At 36.7% G+C, this 23,244-nt stretch overlaps 2 protein-coding genes across 3 annotated transcripts in view; both read left to right on the forward strand.

Moving 5' to 3' along the window:
• The first annotated feature begins 233 nt into the window (after window positions 1–233).
• Window positions 234–4,579, forward strand: LOC129247759 (V-type proton ATPase catalytic subunit A). The gene is made up of 5 exons (XM_054887045.1): window positions 234–314; window positions 1,009–1,096; window positions 1,305–2,002; window positions 2,058–3,035; window positions 3,149–4,579. Exons 2-5 carry the CDS (start codon window positions 1,021–1,023, stop codon window positions 3,239–3,241), a joined length of 1,845 nt encoding a protein of 614 aa, XP_054743020.1. The 5' UTR covers window positions 234–314; window positions 1,009–1,020; the 3' UTR covers window positions 3,242–4,579.
• A 1,843-nt stretch (window positions 4,580–6,422) lies between these two features.
• LOC129248590 (protein YIPF5) overlaps window positions 6,423–23,244 on the forward strand; it is a 30,294-nt gene continuing 13,472 nt past the window's right edge. The window contains exons 1-4 of one of the 2 annotated variants that reach the window (XM_054888206.1): window positions 6,423–6,561; window positions 6,718–6,827; window positions 6,887–7,080; window positions 7,140–7,174. In XM_054888206.1, coding sequence (XP_054744181.1) covers window positions 6,730–6,827; window positions 6,887–7,080; window positions 7,140–7,174 — 327 coding nt within the window. In that variant the 5' untranslated portion in view covers window positions 6,423–6,561; window positions 6,718–6,729. The remainder of the gene's footprint in view (window positions 6,562–6,717; window positions 6,828–6,886; window positions 7,081–7,139; window positions 7,175–23,244) is intronic. The other variant, XM_054888204.1, reaches the window with a different exon arrangement.

Below are 23,244 nucleotides of genomic sequence, written 5' to 3' on the forward strand. Positions count from 1 at the left end.
TAAATTAAAAGTTATAAAACCTTAAATAAAATAAAATTTTTGCTGTTTTTGTAAAATATATTTCTTAATTACGTATAATTAAACGAATAAACCAAATATAAATTATATAAAATAGCTCAGCCACAAAAGTTTTTTGTTTTCTAAATCGTTGCATCTTTTTGACACACTTCCGCACCTTAACATCGATTTTTCATCTTTTCTTTTAGCCAAATTTTCACTAAACTCGAAAATGTAGCTGCCATTCATATTCAGTTCAGTCCAGTCCATCGTGTATTTTAGCCAGCAGAAAAACTTTGCGTGCACATCGTACGAAAGTAAGTGATTTTTGCACCTAAATTTTACATATTTCCCATGAGTTTTGTAATTAAAAAATATCAAAAACATCAAATTTAATACTTGCGCTACAATTTTGTTATTAATTTATATGAAATAAAGTATTTTATGCTGGTGAAATGTGAAATTATGATTTTGTAATTTCCAACAACTAAAATTGATGAAAAATTGCAAGTGCCAAATGGTGAAAAATCGAATTTTCCTCTGCTTCTTGCTAAATTTAAGAGCGCACAAAGAGTGAGCAGCCAGCATTGCAGAGAGAGCATGAGAACGCATTGGCGCACACTGCACATACTCGCACTTTCGCTGTGAACGCTGTTGTTTGTGTACATGTGAGAGGCCAGGAGATAGTGAAAATGCTTTGGCCTAATAATAATGGCACAATTATAAAAAAATGGGAATGTAGAGCTAAACAAGCACTTTTCATATGTACGCTTGTTTGAATTAATGATTTTTAAACATTAATTAATACCAAAAATGCTTTTTATTAGAATATTGTGCCTTATTTGCTACAACAACAACAACAACAACACGAAAATAATGTACTTGAATATGGCGAAAAATCGATATTTCAATATTACCCAACCAGCGTATACATATGCACATACATACATATGAATTTAGTGTAAAGTGAAAAGGTTTTGTATTAAAATGTGTTTAATTATTATTTTGCAGAAAATATAAAAAATGTCAACCCTAAAGTGCTATCAAGATGAGGAGCGCGAGTCGCAATACGGCCGCGTTTACGCCGTTTCCGGTCCCGGTGAGTAGTGGCCAATAGAAATAGAAGTATTAGCGTAGGAAATGCTAATCAAAATTAAAAATTGATTAAAATTATTTCTCTATACGTCGTTAGTTGCTAGACCTTAAAAAAAAATCAATATTTAATTTGATTAAATTCAGGAGAAATAATTTGATTAAATTCAGGAGAAATGGATACATGTGATTTAATACTTTCTTACTTCCTTTAGTTGTTACTGCGGAACGCATGTCCGGATCGGCTATGTACGAGTTGGTGCGTGTGGGTTACTATGAATTGGTTGGCGAAATTATTCGCTTAGAGGGCGATATGGCCACCATTCAAGTGTATGAAGAAACTTCCGGCGTAACTGTGGGCGATCCAGTTTTGCGCACCGGCAAACCCTTGTCTGTAGAATTGGGTCCTGGCATTTTGGGCAGCATTTTCGATGGTATCCAACGTCCACTCAAGGATATTGGCGAAAGCAGTGGCTCCATCTACATACCGAAGGGTGTGAATATTCCTGCGCTATCGCGCACCCAAGCTTGGGAATTCAATCCAACAAACGTGCGTGTCGGTTCGCATATAACCGGTGGTGATCTGTACGGTCTTGTTCACGAGAATACACTGGTAAAACATCGTTTAATCGTTGGCCCACGCTGCAAGGGAACAGTGCGTTATATGGCGCCAGCTGGCAATTACACTGTGGAGGATGTGATTTTGGAAACGGAATTCGATGGTGAAATCACCAAACACACAATGTTACAGGTGTGGCCTGTGCGTCAACCACGTCCGTGCACTGAGAAGCTGCCCGCAAATCATCCATTGTTCACTGGCCAACGTGTATTAGATTCACTATTCCCTTGCGTACAAGGTGGCACCACAGCTATACCAGGTGCTTTTGGTTGTGGCAAAACTGTAATCTCACAGGTACGATTTCATCGCGCTTAAAAAATGTAAAAACTACTCATCCCTTTACTTATAGGCACTTTCTAAATACTCCAATTCCGATGTCATTATTTACGTTGGTTGCGGTGAACGTGGCAACGAGATGTCTGAAGTGCTGCGTGATTTCCCCGAACTGACTTGTGAGATTGATGGTGTTATTGAGTCCATCATGAAGCGTACCGCTCTGGTCGCCAACACTTCCAACATGCCTGTGGCGGCGCGTGAAGCCTCCATTTATACGGGCATTACACTCTCCGAATATTTCCGTGATATGGGCTACAATGTTGCCATGATGGCTGATTCCACCTCGCGTTGGGCTGAAGCGCTTCGTGAAATTTCCGGCCGTTTGGCTGAAATGCCCGCCGATTCTGGTTATCCAGCCTACTTGGGTGCACGTCTAGCTTCCTTTTACGAGCGTGCAGGACGCGTCAAATGCTTAGGTAATCCCGAACGCGAAGGTTCGGTATCCATTGTCGGTGCTGTATCACCACCTGGTGGCGATTTCTCCGATCCCGTCACTTCTGCCACTTTGGGCATTGTACAAGTGTTCTGGGGCTTGGACAAGAAACTAGCACAACGCAAACACTTTCCTTCAATTAATTGGTTAATTTCATATTCGAAGTATATGCGCGCCCTAGATGAATACTACGATAAGAATTTCCCCGAATTTGTACCACTTCGCACAAAAGTTAAAGAAATTCTGCAAGAGGAAGAGGACTTGTCGGAAATTGTGCAGTTGGTTGGCAAAGCATCATTAGCGGAAACGGATAAAATTACATTGGAAGTAGCCAAACTTGTCAAAGATGACTTTCTACAGCAAAACTCCTACTCGCCATATGATCGTGTGTGCCCATTTTACAAAACAGTGGGTATGCTAAGAAATATGTTGGCCTTCTACGAACTCGCTCGCCATGCGGTGGAGTCCACTGCCCAATCAGATAACAAGATCACATGGAATGTTATACGTGATGCGATGGGCAATATTCTATACCAGCTTTCGTCGATGAAATTCAAGGTAAAAAATGGTGATTTAGAATCATAAAAATCAAGCCTAACAATATTAAATGTATTATTTAACCATCTTGCATCTATGCATATTTTTATATACATTTTCAATAATTTTTGCAGGATCCAGTTAAAGATGGCGAGGCGAAAATCAAAGCAGATTATGAACAACTTCACGAAGATTTACAGCAAGCTTTTAGGAATCTCGAAGACTAAGGCTAGAGCAGCGGATGGCAAGTTTAAATACACAATTACCTACATCCAATGCCAAGTAATATTATATAAAAGTAATGAATTTCTGTTTAAGCAAACCATCGAATTATTTAATTTATCCATTTATCATATAACTGATATATTTCAAGCTAGTCATTTCAGCTAGTCATTTACGTATTATCGTAATATTTATGAGAGTAAACTTAGGATCAGTTTAAAACAAAATATACAAAAAATAGTATTCACCATTAATTTACCTCTTAATGTCCTATAAGCAAATGTTAATATAACTTAAACAGCATAACGGAACGCATGGTGAGAGCGGAGCATAATCACCTATGAAAGACGAACAATAACTAGTGGGTAATGAATATCAAATGTATAAGCAAACGAACCAAAGAAACTTCAACTATAGATATACTTGTATGTATGCATATGAAAAATATATATTTGCGTAAAGAAAAGTTAAATAAATAAACCAAATAAATGCAGACTAATTGTTATATTTCCAAAATACAATTTACATAATGTTTCTACATTCATTATTTTCATCTTGTTAATCAATCAAAATAATTTCGAAAAAAAAAAATTATTGTATCGTTTGTTATATGTAAATATTTAGACCTACTGGACGCATAAATCGTCATTTAATATTTTAAAGTGCAAACAATATAATATCCTTTGCAGTTCACTATTTTAAGTTATTTATTTATTGTAAAATAAATCAAGTTACATAGAGATTATTAAAAAATATCTATATGTATTATTCATGTTATTAAATAAAAAAAAATATCTAGTCATTTTTGGAGCAATTAATTTAAGTAAAGAGAGCGGATGAGAGATGAGCACATTTAGTTGGACCGCAAGTTGATTGTCACTCTAGCGGCATTCATCAACAAATTATGGGAGAATAGTTGTTGTTTGTGCTACATAGACAATAACAATTTATATATTAAATGGGTATTCGTTCATCGTTTTATTATATTTTGGCGTTTTGAAGATTAATAATTTTAAGAAGGTGCCAAGTACAGGGAGACAAGTACCAGTACAGTTAAATGTTAAAATAAAATTAAAATAAACTGGAATTTTATGGCGCCATTTAAATAATAGTGCAAAAAAAAAAAATATTAGGTATAATTTTAATTAATTTTAAGAAGGAGCCGAGCACAAGGAGACAAGTACAGTTTGATGTTAAAATAAAATTAAAATAAACTGGAACTTTATCGCGCCATTTCAATAATAGTCCAAAAAAAGGGGTGGAGCTCCTTCTGTTGCTTGTGTTGCTTTGTCTTATTGTAGTATAAATACAAATACAAATAAACAGTTCGAATTAAATATTAATGTACTCTTATTCTAATTCACAGGGATCCTCCTGCAGGGACCCTCGCTCCTCCAAAAAACAAATTAGACTACACAGTCCCCGACCTTAACTTCAAGAAAGACTTTACGGTACCTTTTCCACCGAGAGCCGAATGGGGCCGAAAGGGTAGGTGATTGGAAGATATGGTATTGAAATCTACACTGACGATTCTAAGATGAACTGTGGTGTAGGAGCTGTCTTCTACAACTCTACAAGGCAGTTGGTGCAAGAGTAGCTATCTTCCCAGACAGTCAAGCAGCTATTAAGGCCTCAGACTCCAACTCCATTTCATCCAAACTAGTCTTACATTATAAAGAGGAACTATAATTGCTTAGTCATTGGCTTGAAATTACTCTGACATGGGTTCCCGGTCATGGGAACATAAGGGGTAATGAGATAGCGGATGAGCTAGCAAGAAAAGGTTCGACACTAGAAATAGCAGAGGCGCTGCCAGTCGCCACACCACTCAACACAATAAAAGCATACATTGCTTCACGCTATCATGCTTTAGCCGAAAGAAGATGGATGCTACTACTGTTAGGATGCTCTCGGCCAAACATCTCACGCATCACTGCAACCCTTGCAGGGCATTGGAAGGTAAGGGATCATGCAGCCAGACTCAACCCCCTGCTGTTCGTAAAACTTCCAAATGGTTACTGGTTTTGCGTTCATGTACTTTTTTTGATATTTTTCTCTTTGAGAGCGAAATTTTGTTATTAAGTTGCTGGCAAGTTACTGGGTAATTTTTACATGAATATATCTATTGTTAAATGGGTTCATCATGATGTCAAAATTTTCGACTCAGCTAAACCTTTTATCCTAGAAATGTTTTTTCCTCTTATTCACTCCACTCGGGAGCATAGGGCCTTGACAAGGTTCAGTCTTGCGACGGTTTCGTTAATCTATTTGATTTCTAACGGGGTAGGTGATTAACCTGCCCCTAATTATTCTAAAAATACCAATACCGAAAATTTAAAGTTGTAATCGAACAAAACTATTTCAAAATTTATAAAGGGTTTTTCAATTGGTGCGGGTCGATTTTGGCGCCCTGTAGCAGCCATTTTGTTTTGGTGACATCTGTACAATCTTTTGTTTATTATTCAGTTGCTTATGTCAAATCATCATGGCAAGTTACACGATTGAACAGCACGTTCAAATGATAAAACTTTATTATTAAAATGAGTGTTCATTAACACAAACGTTGCGCGCATTGCGCCCATTTTTCGGTAGACGTGGTGGCTCTTCCAATTTCTTATGGCCCATATTGAACCATATGGACCTAGACGACATGTGGTTCCAGTAGGACGGCGCTACGTGCCACACAGCAAACGCCATTTTATTTCATTTCAACACTACCCGCCCTTATTGAAAAACCCTTTATTAATAATGCACAGCACTTCTGCTAGAGGAACGTAGCAGCCGCAGGTCAAGTTTTCTTTGATTGGTAGATATATTGCATTTACAATTTACTATACATATAGTCAGTCAAACTATTCCACTATTCAATTTGGTCTACTTCTATAGGATCCACAATAATATACCATCCGATAGGTCACTGTTCTGCACTGAAAACAAAAAATAAATAAAAACCAGTTGGAGTACGCCTCCTGGTGCGAATATTTACAGCCACTTGTATTGATTTTCACCCTCTCGCGATTTTCAAATATATTTGAGTACAAGAATTTTGGAAAAATTTTTCTTGACTTCTGTTTAATAGATACTCGTATTCCACTAAAAAAATATTTATATTCAGTTTTTTGTCTGAACAGCATACTGTGAAACATTTCTGGATCAGCTGTTCAATAGCACCCTGTGTTTGCATTTTTATTGACGTGTCCGGAATGACAACTGCGGCGTTTTTTGTGATGCTTAGTGGATAAATATTAATTTCTATAATAAATGTGGGATATTTTCAATTAAATCAGCAAATATTTAATATTCTACACAACAGAGCTTAATATAGGTAAGTACTTCGTGTAATTGCAGCTTTAGACCAACTGTAGCAAACGCGAATTTAATACTTGAGCTGAAAGTGCCAGACACTGGCATCTGCTTTTGCAGATTTTTTGTGTTATATTTACATATTTTTGTCTTCTAAAAATATTTAATTTTTTCTAAGCAGCTGTGCAAAATGTCGTATGCCGGTCGAACAAGTGGTCCAAACGATTTCTATGCAAGCGGAGGTGAGCAGTCGTATAATTTCGAGGTGCCCGAGTTCGGTCAAGAGCTGTATGTACAATTTACATCATTTGTTGCTAGTAAATGAATAACTCAGTACTTACTTGTAGGAATTTTCAAACCTTTGACAATACACAGAGCTCTGTTCCACCGAATTACGATGCTGCATATGGATCAAGCAATCAAGGACTGGGTGGTTTCTATGATCCCAATGCATATGTAAGTCAGACGTATGATCAGGATTCGGGTTTCAAACCAGGTGCTTCCGGAAGCGAGTTCGATGATGAGCCTCCTTTATTGGAAGGTATACAAATACATTGGGATTCTAAAAATATCTTTTACTAAAAGTTAGGCTTTTTTTAGAGCTGGGAATCAATCCACATCATATTTTTCTAAAGGTAAGATATCTTGCAATTTAATTACTTCAATCACTTGAATTGAGAATTTTTGGGAAACTAAGAGAACAAAATCTGCTCTGCTACATAAGTTTTGTAAGCTAAAATATAAATCAAAAAAAGCTTTTATATTGACTGCCGACGCTTGACGATAGCTTGACCTTCGTAAGACACAGTTTGGTGTGAGTCACTCTACAAAATATTTGATGAGTTGTAGATTGTTTATTTCTATTTATACTCTTCGAATGTATGCATTAAGTCCTCAGTAGTTGGCGCGCACCGAATTTATGCAGATCTAAAAAAAGTGATGGTGTGAAATTTACGCCAGTATTTACTTCGCGTACTTTTTCTGCATATACAGTCAACGTCAAAAGAAAGTGTCCACCATATATTGATAAGTTTAGGACACTATCATCGTCTCCAAAATCAATTATTTCATCATCAAAATCAGGTCAAAAGATCAAAAATTGCCACCTCACTTTTTTAGAGGCCGACACAGACCACTTTGCCATTATTGCTCTAAAAGAAAATCTCTCCTTATAAGAATGGAATTCAAAAAGATAAAAATTCACCTTTGACAAAACTACGTACATATTGTCAGCGTCAATGGAAAGTGTACACCACATATTGATAAGGTTTGACTATTTATTTATTTATTTTTTAATTTTAATAATTTTTTATTTTATTTATTTTTATTTAATAAATTAAATTACACAATTAATTTTAAATTAATTTTATCAAAATATATATATATACATATATAATTGGCGCGTACACCCTTTTTGGGTGTCTGGCCGAGCTCCTCCTCCTATTTGTGGTGTGCGTCTTGCTGTTGTTCCACAAATGGAGGGACCTACAGTTTCAAGCCGACTCCGATCGGCAGATGTTTTTTATGAGGAGCTTTTTCATGGCAGAAATACACTCGGAGGTTTGCCATTGCCTGCTGACACTGTTAGAAAAATGTTTTTCTTAATTTTGGTGTTTCACCGAGATTCGAACCTACGCTCTCTCTGAATATTCCGATTTATACCTACTGTGAATCACGGCGGTAGTATCGTAATGGTTTGGGGAGCTATAGCTGCTCTAGTCCTTCAGTGCATATAAAGCTCTTGATCTCAGTTAATTATGCATGTGATCTTAGTCTGCTCGCTAGCTAAATGTAATAAAAAAAATTGGCTCTATAAGTTTCTCTATGAAATGAAAATAAAATTTGATATAAGGATTAAGAAATCACTTGTAGGAAAAAAAGTAAAGAATCCAAATTATGGCATAATTATAATATATGGCATATATTTTTTGAATCTGATATGCAGCATATGTCCACGGCGTCTGCGGGTTACATGGTACATTCGCTCAATAAATCTGATTAATAAATATAAATGAGCCCAATCAGCAAAAATGTGATGCAAACGATGGCATTTGGCTTCAATTCTCGTACGAACTGTATTTTATAGCCATGTAAGCCAAGATCCTTATGTAAAATTTTCCACTTAGTCGAAGAACAAAGGCCAACAAGTTGAGAACGATGACGAATCGACATTTCGGTGTCTTCTTCAACACTTCGCTTGTGTTTTGGCGTTAATCGATTCATAATGACTTGACAAACCTTCCTGGACAGAAATAAATTATTGCGGCTTTATTGTAATTTTTTGAAATTGGTTTAAGTAAACCCGGCTTGCTTGAATATTAGTTGAATTATTATTTTTTTACTAAATGTACTGATTCATTGAAAGTCGTTATATACCTGCATGCAAATATATATATTATTTTTACTCAAATACCATAATTTACATTTCTTGTAACTATAAATTTCATCACTTTGCACATTTATAATAGAAAATTTATTACTAGCGAGTTAATTAAAAAGCGAAAAAAAGTTAATGAGTCGCGGAAAAAATGCTACTAAAATTACGTAGATAAGGTTATCGTTGTTGTTATAGCAGGATAAATATTCTCCATAAATGTACGGGGAATGCTGCTGGAGTGATAGTCCTTGGCCGGATATGAATGCAGGCCGCTCTGGTAACGTAGAACCGACTGCCGTGCGAACGATGCCTTTACCAGCCGAACTACCAATTTGGTGCATTCTTTAGTTGTGTGTTAAGCAGTGTATGATAATTTAGCTTTTTTGTATTTATTTTAAACTTACATATATTTGAAAAAACATTCAATTAAATACGTTTGCAAGCATGTAGTCAATTTTTTTGCAATTATTTGCCTCATAATTTCATTTCAATTCATAGTTAAGGTGGCAAAAGTCAGATAAACCTGCTAGCAATCAATTCCTTTATTCGTTTTTTGCTACTATACATACACATATGTACGAGGGTCGTTTGAAAAGTCCGTGCAAAGTCAGAAATGTGGCACTACTGGCGCGTAGCAAGGTTAAATTTAGTTAGCAGCATCTCTTGGAAAAACACACAGCAAGTTTCAGCCAGATCTGTATATTTCTTTGTGCTTGGCATTCGTTTGAGTCGAGGAAATCGAGTGATTTTCCACTCTTGTGACTGATTTTTTCAGTATAAATCGCATTGTAACAATCAATCACTTCTCGTATTCGCCTGATATGGCTCCCTGTGACTTTTGTCCATTCGGAAAATTGCATTTGGTCATGAAAGGAAAACCTTTTGAGTTCGTAGAGACCATCCAAAAGGCTTGTGCCGACATGCTGAAGAACATTCCGGTCAATGACCTGAAACACTCTTTCGAAAAGCTTTTAGCTCACACATAATAGTGTATCGATGCCAGAGGGGACTATTTTAAATAAATAAACTCGCAGTTATTCGAACAAAGCTCCCGTCTTGTTTATTTTAGACTTCACCTTGTATGTATGTATGTCTACCGTACGCTTGCTCAGTGCTTAGGCAAAGACAAATCGACAACGCACTTGCTTGGTGTCGCATTCTTTTTGTGTATACGAGCAAAGACATCGTTCTCGCCAATTAGAACTCGCCACGATGTTTTCCCTTCCCCTTATTTTCACCCGAACGACGGCTCAAAATATGCTGGTTTGCTAAAAATTGAATTGCGACTCTATTTTATTATTTACTCCATGCGTAAACCCAATTCAGCATCTTTGGGCTGAAGTGAAGAAGATAATCGGGCCTTTCACAAATAGGGAAGAAATGTGGAACAAAATTCAAAAGTATTGGCACTCTATTTCTCCTTATACTAAATGTGAAAATTTAGTAAATTCAATGTATCGAAGATGTGAAGAAGTCATAAATACTAAATTAATTCTGCATATGTAAGCATTTGTGTGAAAACTTTTTGTTTATATTATTTTTTCCATTGGACGTTTCTGAAACGCGATTAAATTGCATTATGTTGTAGAATATTTTTAATATCCGAAGATATTTTTTACAACTCAAAAAATTTTTAAAAATTATTTGAAAATGTTTGTTTCAAAACTAATCTATTAAAGGTTTTTTTCCTTGTTTACTCCTCTTGGGAGCACAGGGCCTCGACAAGACTCAGTCTTGCATTGGTTTCGTTAATCTGTTTTTAATTTCTGGCTGGGTAGGTGATTAGCCTGCCCCTACCAGTCCTAAGTAGTGGCAGTGCCCACCTGTCGTAGCTTAGGAACAACGCCTCCTATTACTGCTTGGAGCGCCATCTGTGTCTCCCATTTTTCTGCCAGGAAGATCGTGTGTCTGCGCTATTATATTATCGCGATTGCCCGCTTCCTCTTGCTGCCGCCACTGATGCAATGTGTAACTGTGAGTTTTTCTTTGTTTTTTGCTTGTTTTAGCTGCCACAATGCAAATATTTTGCGGGAGTAAGAATGGAAAGGATATATAAGTTTTTGTGGTAATGCATGTTTATTTTTGTTTTTTAGAAACAGGGAAAGGAGCATTCCATGGAAAATGGTAAATTTCGACCGCCGAACAAATTGCATGATTATATTAGTGTTAATGTATTTAAAATATATCAATCTTCATTATAAACATCGACCTTTTACTTGACCTCAGTTTGAAGTATCTTTTTTTACAACAAAAACAACTCATAAAAATTTTATTTTCTTCTATCGAAATTTGGTCAAGTTTAAGCGCTTAGTTCTCATTATGTGTGACATATAGCGTGAAACTGATAATTGGTGTAAAAAGAACAAACTTTTACGTTTTGAAACGTAATATTAAAAAAAAAGTTTATTTATGAACAACGCAGATATGCTCTTTTAAAAAAATGGTTCGATGATGTCCCATACGAACGCACTTAACACTGTACAGTTATTTTTGTGCTCATCCAAGTAACTTATTTGTTTCGATTACTTTACATTTAAAGCAAACTACTGGTGCTTTTTTTACTTGTAAAGCATTAATTTCAGTTTGCATCGCAAATAAGTTCAATATTCAGTCATTAAATTTTGTCCCGTACGAACACGGCTATAAGTTTTTCTTTTAACTAAAAAATGGAGAAAATTAGTGAAAATAGTAACAACCATAGCGTGTCACGTTATAAAAAATGGAGAGACGAGAAACGAAAAAAAGGTCCAGATTTCAAAAACAACGAAAAAGAAAGAGTGAAACAGTGGAGGGAAAGAAAAACTGAAGCCATGACCCAGGAAGAAATACAGAAGAGGAAGAAGTACGAAAAAGAGAGTCCAAAGAGCCAAAAAGTTGATCCAAACCCAAGACAGGGAGGCGTTTAAATATTGTTGGTGATTGCGAATCTGAATGTTTTCCATACAAATGTAAGCAAACGTATGCTAAGGCTGTACCGAAATGTATGCGAAGTCTACCCAGTTCACCCACTAAAAAAAAAGGCTGTTGTAGCGGGTGTGGCAAAAAAACTTGGACTTAGTATTGATAACGTTAGGAATAAATCTATAAATGAACCAATTAACGATGACGAAACCACCAAAATGGTGAACGATTTTTACTTTCGTCCAGACATTGTTTATACATGCCCGGGCATGAACGACACAATGGTCTGTTGGACTAACGGTAAAAAACTTACATTACAAAAGCACTACATCACCTTATTTTTAAAAGAAGCTTTTTATATATTTAAGGAGGGGTTTCCGAACATAAAAATAGAGTTTTCTAGATTTTGTGCACTACGGCCGAAAAATGTTTTGTTATTAAAAGACACGCCATCAGAACAGTGCAAATGTATGATTCACGAAAATTTTATTCTAAAATTGAAGTGTTTGAAAATAAGCTACAATAGCTCCTACTGGAGCAACATTCTCTGTGATACGGCCCTTGATTTAAGCTGTTGGAGAAATGTGTGCGATGCATGTAAAAATGGAAGTAAAATAGTAATACCTTATGACCCAGGAAAAAATATAATTTATAAGCAATGGAAAAAAGGAGACGATCAACGAGTAAAGCTGAAGACAGAAGAAATCAGTTTTGGAGAGTTACACGAAAACCTTATATCCGACTTACCATATGTCATGTATAATTTCATAAATATAAAAAGAGTACAAGCACAAGCATTCCAAAGCGATAAAAATAATAAACATGCAAGAATACTTCAAATTGATTTTGCTATATCTTATTCTTGCGCATATCAAAACGAGGTGCAGTCAGCTTTATGAAATAGGGAAAGTGTTACTCTTTTTACCGCTGCTTCATTTTTCATGGCACAATGTAAAACTTTTGTGATATGCTCTGATACAAAGCAAAAAGATAAAGACAGTATATTCGCCTTCGTGACATATTTGTATGATAAAATTTTTGCAGCAGCTCATGGCGAAAGAATTAAAGAAGTTATATGGAGTCATGGTCCTTCTTCTGAATTCAAAAATCTTTATATGGTCTCGTTGTTGGTATATCTCTGAAAGATATAGCAAACAATTTGAATGGAAGTATTTTGCCACTTCCCATGGTAAGGGAGTTGTCGACGGAGTCGGTGGCAATATAAAAGGACTTGTTAATCAAAAAGCCAAGGAAGCAATATTGTAATCCAAAACGCGAATGATTTCGCAAAAGTTGCTGCCACATTAGTTCCTTCAACATCCATTTTTTATATTTCTGCATCCGAAATAGCTGACAAAATTCGGGATGTTCGTCCCTGGGAATCGTCCAAGCCTATACCCGGAATATCCAAATTTCACGAAATATTAGCAAATGGGCGCGAAGTTACATGTAAAATCCATGCCCAAGATAACAACAGCATCAAATTTTCCCTTTAGAGAACGTTAAAATCAAAATTTAGGAGCCGAATTTCGTACGCGTCCCGTACGAACATTTTCATTTTTACACTATAAGTCAAATTCGTACGATCTGTCCCGTACGAACCATGGAATGCTCCGAAAGTAGGTAAATTTGGAAAATTGCGAGGAAGTTTTTGTGGTAAAGGATTCTTTTTTTTGTTTTAAAAACTGGGAAAGTAGGTAAATTTGGAAAAGTGCGAGAACCGTGCTTTACGTGGGATTCGAATCCAAAACCTTTGGGATGGCAGGTTAGTGCACTTACGCTAGACTACCGAGGCCTATTAAAGGTGCTATCGGTAAATCAGTCGATTTTTTTTTTCTGTTTCCTTTCGCCTTGTCCATTTGGCTGTCAGCCCAGAGTGAAACAAGGCGAATTCATTCTTTGTTTTCTACTTTGACAATCAGACGTCCAAAACCTTGTTGTTGGTCTAGTGCCACCACCTTTAATGAATGTGCCTTGCCTTGTTGCTATCATATTTTCCAACGTTTGTGTTGTATGTCAATTGAAGCAAAATTTAAAAATTATTTCGTTCATTGTATTTGCCTTGCCAAGTTGAAAAACTCACTAATTGATAGCTAAAATAAGGGTATGGCAAATAAAAAATCGTGTGTGGCTTTAACAAACAGTAGTTGGTTGCATTTGTAGCTTCTGCGCGAAGTACTGCCCTTTTGTTTGCCATAATTTGTATATAATATTTTTCTTTCCTCCTGCAACAGTAACTAATGTCGCTTCACTATGCACATACATACATATATTGGTATTCAGCGGCCTTCTGCCAGCTATTCCAAAAAAAAAAAAGAAAAAGAAATAGGTTGTTGCATTCATCACTTCCAAAACACGTCGTTGACAGCTGATGCTCGCACATAGCCACCCGGTCAGCGCACCCACTGTCACAACTAATAATTCCAATTGTATGTGTGAGCGCACAGCCCTAAACTCTACACTGGCGAAACTGGTGTTCTGGCGTTCTGGCGCTACTCCATACCCTGTGCTGACATTTTGGCCGTCAGCAGTACCATTTATCATCAATTTCCATTTTTCAAAGTTTGTCTAAAAAATTTTACAAATAATTTTTTCTGTTTTTTCGTTTTGCCACACCACAACATAGCAGCAATGGCAATAGCACAAATAGCACAAATTGGAGTGTAAAGTTCGCTACAACCTCATAACAAAACAGAGGCGTATCCATTGTAACTATATATGCATGTATCGGGTGTTTTTTAAGAGCTTGAGAACTTGAAATGATAATATTAGTTTGGGGGAAAAAGAAATCCATTATTTTCTGGCTGTAGTGATTGATATTTCAAAAAATTTAAAATATACATACGTTTTTGGGGTTGGGCTCGATTTCGTTGCTCATTTGACCTTGAGGGGTCAGTTTAAGGTCAAGCATAGAATATTCACCAGAAAAGTCTCAAAAATTTAAAATATACGTTTTTGGGGTTGAGCTCGATTTCGTTGTTTATTTGTCCTTGACGAGTCAGTTCAAGGTCAAGCATAGAATATTCACCAGAAAAGTCTAAAAAAATTAAAATATACGTTTTAGGGGTTGAGTTCCATTTCGTTGTTCATTTGACCTTCAGGGATCAGTTCAAGGTCAAAAAAGAAAATTCACCAGAAAAGTCTCAATGAAAATGTACCTTTTTGAGTTTGAGCTCGATTTAGTTGTTCATTTGACCTTGAGGGGTCAGGATAGTCTCAAAAAATTGATAATGTACTCGTAACTTTTTGGGGTTGAGTTCGATTTCGTTGTTCATTTGATCTGTAATTTATTTTTTTCATAGAATACTATATTTCCACACTTTCAAATCCTTGTTCTGGCGTTAAACGATTCATGATGACTTGCCAAAGCTTACTAAAAACAGCTAAAAAAACACCCGATAATGCATAGCACGAGCATTGCTGTTACTGTTGTTGCAACATGGCTAGCGCTTCCTAGCTGCGGTTGTGTTGTGCGTAATGCTTTTTTAACACCGAACTTAGCGTTGTTTTGCTAAAATTCTCGTGCTGTTGTGCATTGTACCCATTTTATTGTTAAAAAATTTTGCTACTTTTATTTTTGGTGTTTGACTGAAAAGTGTGGGAAGCATTGTACTATTTTGTCGTTTGGCGAAATGGTAAGGGCGTGAGGAGGAGGGCATAACATAGATAGATGGACGCATGCAGCGATGCGTGCGAGCACCATCGGAAGCATGGAAGTGGAAAAATTCAAACTATGGAAAATCGAATTTTCATTGTATTCGTATTAATTTTAAGCCTTGTGGAAAATTTAAAATATCCATATTGATGGTAAAATAAATTATTTTTTGAAAAAAAAATATATATAAGCGACATTGTAATTTTAATGCATTGAAAGGCTAAAATATGAAAAAGAAAGTGCTCTTACTTATTCTCTCCTCACTCCACATCAGCTCGGTTTAATTTTTGGTTCGCGGAAATATTAAAATTTTTTTATATGAAACGCCCCAGTTCAGCCAAATATGGCTTGAATTCCACTAATGATGGACTTCTTTACACGTGAAATCCAAGGCAACCTCCCTTAGCCACTGCTGTGTGCTGACGATGTAGCCCTTCTCGCACGCGCCAATGTCATGCTCCAAGAAAATCTGAACCGGTGGGTTACCATCCTTGAATCGAATGAGCTACGAGTAAGCCGAACAAAGACCGAAACAATCGAGTCTTATTTTGCCACAGCAAGTTGTGAGAGTCCAGCTCTTACAATAAATACTGCCCTCCCCCGCAAAATAGTTGATACCTTTAAATACCTGGGCTCGCAAATAAAAACAACGAAGATGGCACCTTGGAACGAGAAATTGCTCACCGAATTCAATGTGGATGGTAAAGCTGGAGAGCAGCTCGAGAAAATTCCCAAAAAAATAAAAAGCAAAATCTACAAAAGCATGATCAGGCAGGCAGTGACATATGCATTCCAGTGCTGGGCTGTACCACGTAAACTAGAGCTGAAACTGCACGCGGCAGAAATGTAGATACTGAGGTGGGCCAGCGGCGTTGGCTAAATTGAAAACATCTTAACTCCTGGTGGCAATAAGGTTGCTCCAATCAGCACTAAGCTCCAGGAACACCACCTACGCTGGTACGCTCATGTAATGAGAAAAGGATTACGTAGTGAGGCAAGTGTTGTAGATCAAGGTTGCAAAAACCTGAAAAAATACCACTGAAAACGACGTGCGATGCCGCAACGTCAGCGAAGAGACGACTGAAGACCGCGTGACCTGAAGGTTTCGCGCAAGAAGAGTCGACCCGAAATAGGCTAAGTTAAAGAAGAATAGTTGCGAATTCGTAGACCCGACCGTCGTAGAAGAACTTGACACAGATTTACCCGAGTTATAATAATTTTTTCGATTAGGCACAACCAGCCAGATATTTCATGTCCATCCTATCTTAAATCCTATTTTATTTTAAGCCTTTCGTAGAACAATGTTCTGATATCCAAGTTTCCTTTTGGTAGATGGGTTATGTTCAATAGTCAGTGATATCATCGCGGAATTAGGAGCATTCCCATTTGAAGTCAAGTAAAGTCTTCCGAAGGCGGAGGCGGTCGGGTGTGCGTATGTTCGAATCTCCGTGCGTGATACAGCAAAATGATAGAAACAGTATTTTCTAATAGCGGTCTGCTATGAAAGAATCTACTCATAAAAAACCATTTGTCGTTCAGAGTCGGCTTAAAACTGTAGGTCAATCCGTTTGTGGATCAACATCAAGACACACACCACAAATAGGAAGAGGAGCTCAGCCAAACACCTAACATAAGTGTATGCACCAATTATTTATTTTTTTATTTTAAAATCTTCGAAAGAAGGCGTTTCTTAATTTCATCTATAAACTACATATAGCAGCTCGTCATAATTTTAGGCAGGCAGCAGCTAAATTACAAGCCTTTTCCAACTTTTCTAAAATAAATTTCGTATTGTTTTTTTTATGAGAGAAAGTATCAAAAGCCGAACCCCGTCAGTGTGGGACTTTAATCCAAACTAAACCTTCCATCGTCAGTTTATCGATCGCCGGCACTACCGTCAAGTATTACGTCGAGAGACGTTTTGATCACTAGGTTCAACGTACGTTACTGTCCTGATGCCATATCGGAACTGTCCAGATGCATTCCTAGATATTTAGTTTCATTGCTTTGTGGGATTTCCATATCATTGAGTTTGAGGTGTGGGCAAGTGTCTCGCTTAAGAGTGAATGTGACTTGTACTAATTTTGTTTCATTCGACTTTATTCTCCATTTTATTAACCATAGGTTGATTTTGTCGAGTCCCTTTTGTAGTTTAGAAGAAGCTGCTTGCGGGAAAGTGTCACTTGCTAGTAAAGCAGTATCATCAGCAAATGTGCTTATAGTTACTCCTTCAGTTTCGGGTAAGTCATATGTGTAGAGTGGGTACAATATTGGTCCCATTACGCTTCCTTGAGGAACGCCCGCTGAATTTTCGCAGAGCTCGGAGAGAAGATTTCCTTCCTTGACGAAGAAATTTCGATTAAGATAAGACTTTATAAGTATGTAGAAGTTTATAGGGAGGGTGGTTTTCATTTTGTAGAGCAAATCGTCGTGCCATACCCTGTCAAAAGCTTGGGCAATGTCGAGGAACGCTGCTGTGCAGTATTTTTTTGTTCGAATGCATTGTGAATGTATTCAACAATTCGATGAACTTGTGGTATAGTGCTGTGTTCTTTTCGAAAACCGAACTGATGATTGGGTATTATTTTTCGTTCTTCGATGATCGGAAACAGTCTTTTTAGAATAAGACATTCCATAAGTTTGGAAGTGATTGGTAGAAGGCTTATTGGACGATACGATTCAACTGAATCTGGTTTTTTGCCAGGTTTGAGGACCATTTTAATTTGAGCCACTTTCCATTGGGCAAGAAAACTTCCAGTTAGTATAATTGCATTAAATAAATACGTTAACAGAGTAACTCCTATTTCTGGGAGCTCTTTGAGTACTTTGGCTGTAATAAGATCGTAGCCGGGAGATTTATTAGTGTTCAGATTTTTAATGGCAGATTTCACTTCAAATTTAGAGAATTTACGTATGGGTGGGTCCATTTGATAGGTTTGTGTTAGTATAGAATTTACATCTTCTAGGTTACCGGCTGAAGAGGCCATTGAGTGTGGGGTAAATACTCTTTTTAAGTGCCGGGCAAATGTCGCTGCTCTTTCGGAGTCGCTTTTAGCCCATTCATTATTTTCCATTCGAAGGGCAGGTATATTTTTTTTCTAGCAGCCTTCCAAAGCGAATACTCAGAATCTGCTGTAGCGTTTAGACTACTGAGATAGCGATTAAATTGTGTGCTTCGTTCATTAACAAGAGCTTCTTTAAGTTGCCTTGTGAGTGTATTTTTCTGAATGCTCACTGATCACTTTGGGTTTGGTTGAGCTTCATCGTTCTCGTAATGCTTCGTGCACATGCCGCAGATTGTCGTGCCATAGCGCAGAATATATCTCACCACTTCAGCCAGAACCTGTCTTGCCTGATGCATTTTTCATCCGATATTCGTCATTATTCTCGCCCGAGCTACCGTCGCAATGGTAGTGGGATCGTGCGTCATTATTGGCTAATTGGCCAATATTAAGTTACTGCGCCTCTAATTTTTCCTTGATTTATAAAATTTAATACATTTGTTTCATACGACACTTGCCATTGAGTTTTACAGCTCTGCTAATTTCAATTATTTTACTGCGAATGAGATGGCATCTCTTACTGTATTCGAATAAGTTTTATGAGCTTCATGCAATTCGGGGGCCAAAAACTTTGGAGCACGCCAAATCACTTGAACCAAATTAACTTCACTGCCAAAATTTTAATTTTGAAGTTTTAAATGTTTTGCTTATGATTTATTCAAATATTCATGAGACTAATTGTTTGCACTTTATTTTATTACACATTCATTCATACATATAATATACATACACACATACATATACATATACATTTAGCACGAATACACCGACAATACACAGTGTCGGAAAACATTTCATAAAGTCCGTTGTTATATGCAAATTAGAAACGAAAAAATATTAAAATTTTAAAACGCTACGCTGCATGAAATTTTTTTTCTCTTTCACGCAAATAAACATAATTTTTAACATCCATAGTGGCAGTAAATGGATGGAATATTTTAATGGTCCGTTGTGCTCTGCTAGAGTTTCTATATTTTACGGTGTGAGGTGCAAAAGCTCGCAAATGCTAGGGATGCTAGTCCCGTGGTGCCAGTATTTTTAAGTATCGAAAGTTTGGGAATTAGTGGTTGTGAATTCGATGATACATTTTTTTTTGTTTCCAATCGAAGTGAAATGAAATCTTATTGAAAGTAAGTTCACATTAAATCAAATTACAAAATTTTCCCTTTGTGACATACAAAAAATCAGTAAGTGTGTAGAACATTGACAATTCTTCTACAGAGTTTCTATGCTGCTCCAGTGTGTCTGATTTCAATTCATGGACATGATCGTGATCTTGATGGAATTAAAATCCTAACGGCAAGATATGTAGTATCATACTTTACGCGATATGTCCTTGGATGAGGCCTGCGATGAAAGCCTTTTTAAATCTACTATCCCCACACTTAGCAATACAAGAGAAAACTGTTATGCAAGCACTCTCCTTTCATATGAAACAAAAATTTAACTCCTGGTTTAACTGGTCTTACTGGTCAATTAAATATCCTAAAGAGGGTTGAACAAGCAGCATGCATGACCCAGGCGAATGACCACACGGAACCCGTACTCAATTTTACTAAGAAATACATGGTTATCTTTCCGTCTCGGGAAGAGTGGAACACTAACTCAACATGGCTACATGATGACTCACTAAAATGGTATACAGATGGACCCACAACGCTCGGGGGCAGGCGCAGGAATAGTGGGGCCTAGAGCACACAGATCTTTAACGCTGAGTACAGATACTACAATTTTCCATGCGGAGTTTTTCGCCATAATGGAAACAGTGACAATCGTATCCGAAAGAGGGTTCTAAAAAGTAAAAAAATTAAAATACGTTCAATTCAAAAGTCCTTATAGAGTGCAACGTTGCACTCAGAAAGTTGCGATTCTTAATCAGGTTTCCCTGATTTGGGTACCAAGACATGAGGGACACGAAGGAATCGAGAAGCCTTTTTTGACAAAAAAGGGGTGGAAGGACCATTTATTGGCTTCAACAAAAACAACCTAAAACAGGGAACCAAAAAATGAACCTAAATAAAAACGAAGGAATACTGGAACGGCTCAAACGGCATTAATAACTCCAAAAAGTTCGTGAGCTTTAATACCAAGAGAGCAAAATCTACTCTATATATATTATATAATATATATAATTGACGCGTACACCCTTTTTGGGTGTTTGGCCGAGCTCCTCCTCCTATTTGTGGTGTGCGTCTTGATGTTGTTCCACAAATGGAGGGACCTACAGTTTCAAGCCGGCTCCGAATGGCAGATATTTTTATGAGGAGCTTTTTTATGGCAGAAATACACTCGGAAGTTTGGCATTGCCTGCCGAGGGGCGGCCGATATGAGAAAAATGTTTTTATTTATTTTGGTTTGGTTTCAATTCCTACGGCGGCCGAACCCTCTACTCTAACTCTTGATAAATAGGGCCTAAGAATACTCTGTGAAGCACTTATAGGCCACTTTGCCTGCAATATACATTTGAATGCAACTAGACTATCTAGCACTAGTTTATGCAAGTACTGTTGTGATGAAGAGGAGTCCATGGAACACTTAATCACCAACTGTGAAGCATTAGGTCACGGGAAACACAGAATCCTGCGATCGTACTAGAGGATGAAGACTTACAAATGAAGCTGGTTCGATTCCTTGCAATACTAAATAATTAAAATTGAACACTTGGGAGCGCACAATAGATAAATTTGGTCGCAGTACATAAAGGTTAATCTTAGCCTAACGAGTACAACCATTACCATTACCATGACCTTCTATTGGAATTTGTTCATAATGCCGGTAGTTCGATATATATTGGGCGATACCACGAAAAACAGACCCATATCTGATACCCCTATTAGCGCCCACGTGCTTAATACCTTGTGAGCCCGAAAAAATGGACGATTTCATAATTTTTTTAAAATATGTTTTAGAACTTTTATTCAAGTGAGTCATATATCATACTGAAGGGTAACTCTCGAAGAATACATTTTGGTTTTTTTATTTTGAAAAATGTTATTATTTATTGTTGATATCGCCCCTCCCCCGAAACGCCGTTTTTTAAAAGAGGCTTGCAGTGATCACGGTAGCGCATGAGGAGCTCAACTGAAATCAAAAAAATTAAATAATTATTGTAGAAAAATGTTTTTTAGTTACTCTGAATGGTTTTAGTTAATCTGAATGAATCTATTTACCCAAAAAAACGATTTTTGAGGGGTTGAAAAATTAAAAAAAAAAAATTATTGTAATTCCAGCGAACTATGCAAATATTTATAAAAAGCGAACCGTTCAGATTCACGAGGTTGTAACTTCGAATAATTAAAAAAAAAGTTTATGCAAATCGGCCAAATAGTTTTCGATAAATAATGATCACCGCGACGGTAATTTTCAAAAAACACGACTTCGAGATAATCGCGTCTAAAGTTTTGCGTGCACTTCATTTATGGATAATTTGCGCGCTTCCACGATTTGTAACTTTTGTTCTAGAGCTCCAATCTTTATGATTTTTTGAATTTATATTTTTAAGATGATGTACTTTTAGAATATGTCATAAAAATTTTTTTAATTTTTTAGTCCAACACAAGGTATATATGTGTCTCCTTAAGTTACCATGGACGCTCACAATTCTTTAGTTCGGAAATCTAAATTTTCCACAAAACTTATTTTTTTTATGACACTGCAGCATCTGTAGACAATATTCAAACATTCGAATCTGCTACTAGTTTGTGAATAAGTAAGAACCAGTGAGGTCTTTTCAAAAAATACTTAGATAAATAATTCCAATAATTCGGATTCGTACTTAAGTTAGGTTGAGTGGCTGTCATCCGACACACTCAGGCCTAAATAATTCTATTGTAATACCACTGGAGCTCGTCCTTTATACTCCTGAATCTTCTCTGAATCAACCTGTGGATTTAATAAATTTTGTTAATTTTAGCAATCAATCAGCAATTTGTGAGACCTCTTCAATGCTGTTAATAAAGGCGAATCCGAGCATGGAAAGCCTTTTTCTGTATAGAGCAATGCATGCACACAGACAGGAGGTGTTTCACGGCTTCCTCTTTTTCAATATCTTGAAAGCTGCCGCAAAAGTAACTATGTGGTACCACCAGTCTTGCATGTCTTCCAATTAGACAATGCCCTGTTAGTATCCCTATCGTATTTCTCATATCCTGTCTCCTAAGATTCAGCAGCGATTTTGTGCGGCCGTGATTTGTACCTATGAATTCCAAATGGTGGTCACGCACCAACCGATTCGGCTACGGCGGCGCTGCATATAATACGTGGGCTGAAAAGTCTCGGGCTTAACAAAGAAAACACGTTTTTTTATTCAAAATTAGCTTTATTCATCAACGTAATTTCCATCAAGAAAAACGAAATCATTCCAGCGCCGCACACTGGGGATTTAGCGGAAAAAAGTCAAATTTGCAACATACCACCTACGCAATGTTTAATGGTATTTCTAAATTCCAGAATAGAACCAACAATAAAATCAAAAAGAATTACTAAACTCCGACTTACAGTTTTTTTTTATAGATATGTCAAAAGTATAATTTTTTTATAGTATTGAACTGACTAAGAAAAAACTTCAAAGCCCAAGGTGGTTTTTTTCCTTTTGCTTGAGCCGACTTCCAATTTTTTATTTTTCATTTAGGGTACGATATTTTTATATATTTTAGCCGGAAGAACAAAGGCTGTGAAGCATTTGATTATCTATTTATAATTAATTTTACG

The sequence above is a fragment of the Anastrepha obliqua genome, chromosome 5 (genome assembly GCF_027943255.1).
Source record: "Anastrepha obliqua isolate idAnaObli1 chromosome 5, idAnaObli1_1.0, whole genome shotgun sequence".
Classification (NCBI taxonomy): Eukaryota; Metazoa; Arthropoda; class Insecta; order Diptera; family Tephritidae; genus Anastrepha; species Anastrepha obliqua.

Bases quoted from the DNA above. Each gene is read 5' to 3' on its own strand.
- LOC129247759 (XM_054887045.1), top strand. From the start codon at position 1,021: ATGTCAACCCTAAAGTGCTATCAAGATGAGGAGCGCGAGTCGCAATAC. The intron at 1,097-1,304 runs GTGAGTAGTGGC...TACTTCCTTTAG, and splicing joins TTACGCCGTTTCCGGTCCCG to TTGTTACTGCGGAACGCATG. The intron at 2,003-2,057 runs GTACGATTTCAT...CTTTACTTATAG, and splicing joins GCAAAACTGTAATCTCACAG to GCACTTTCTAAATACTCCAA.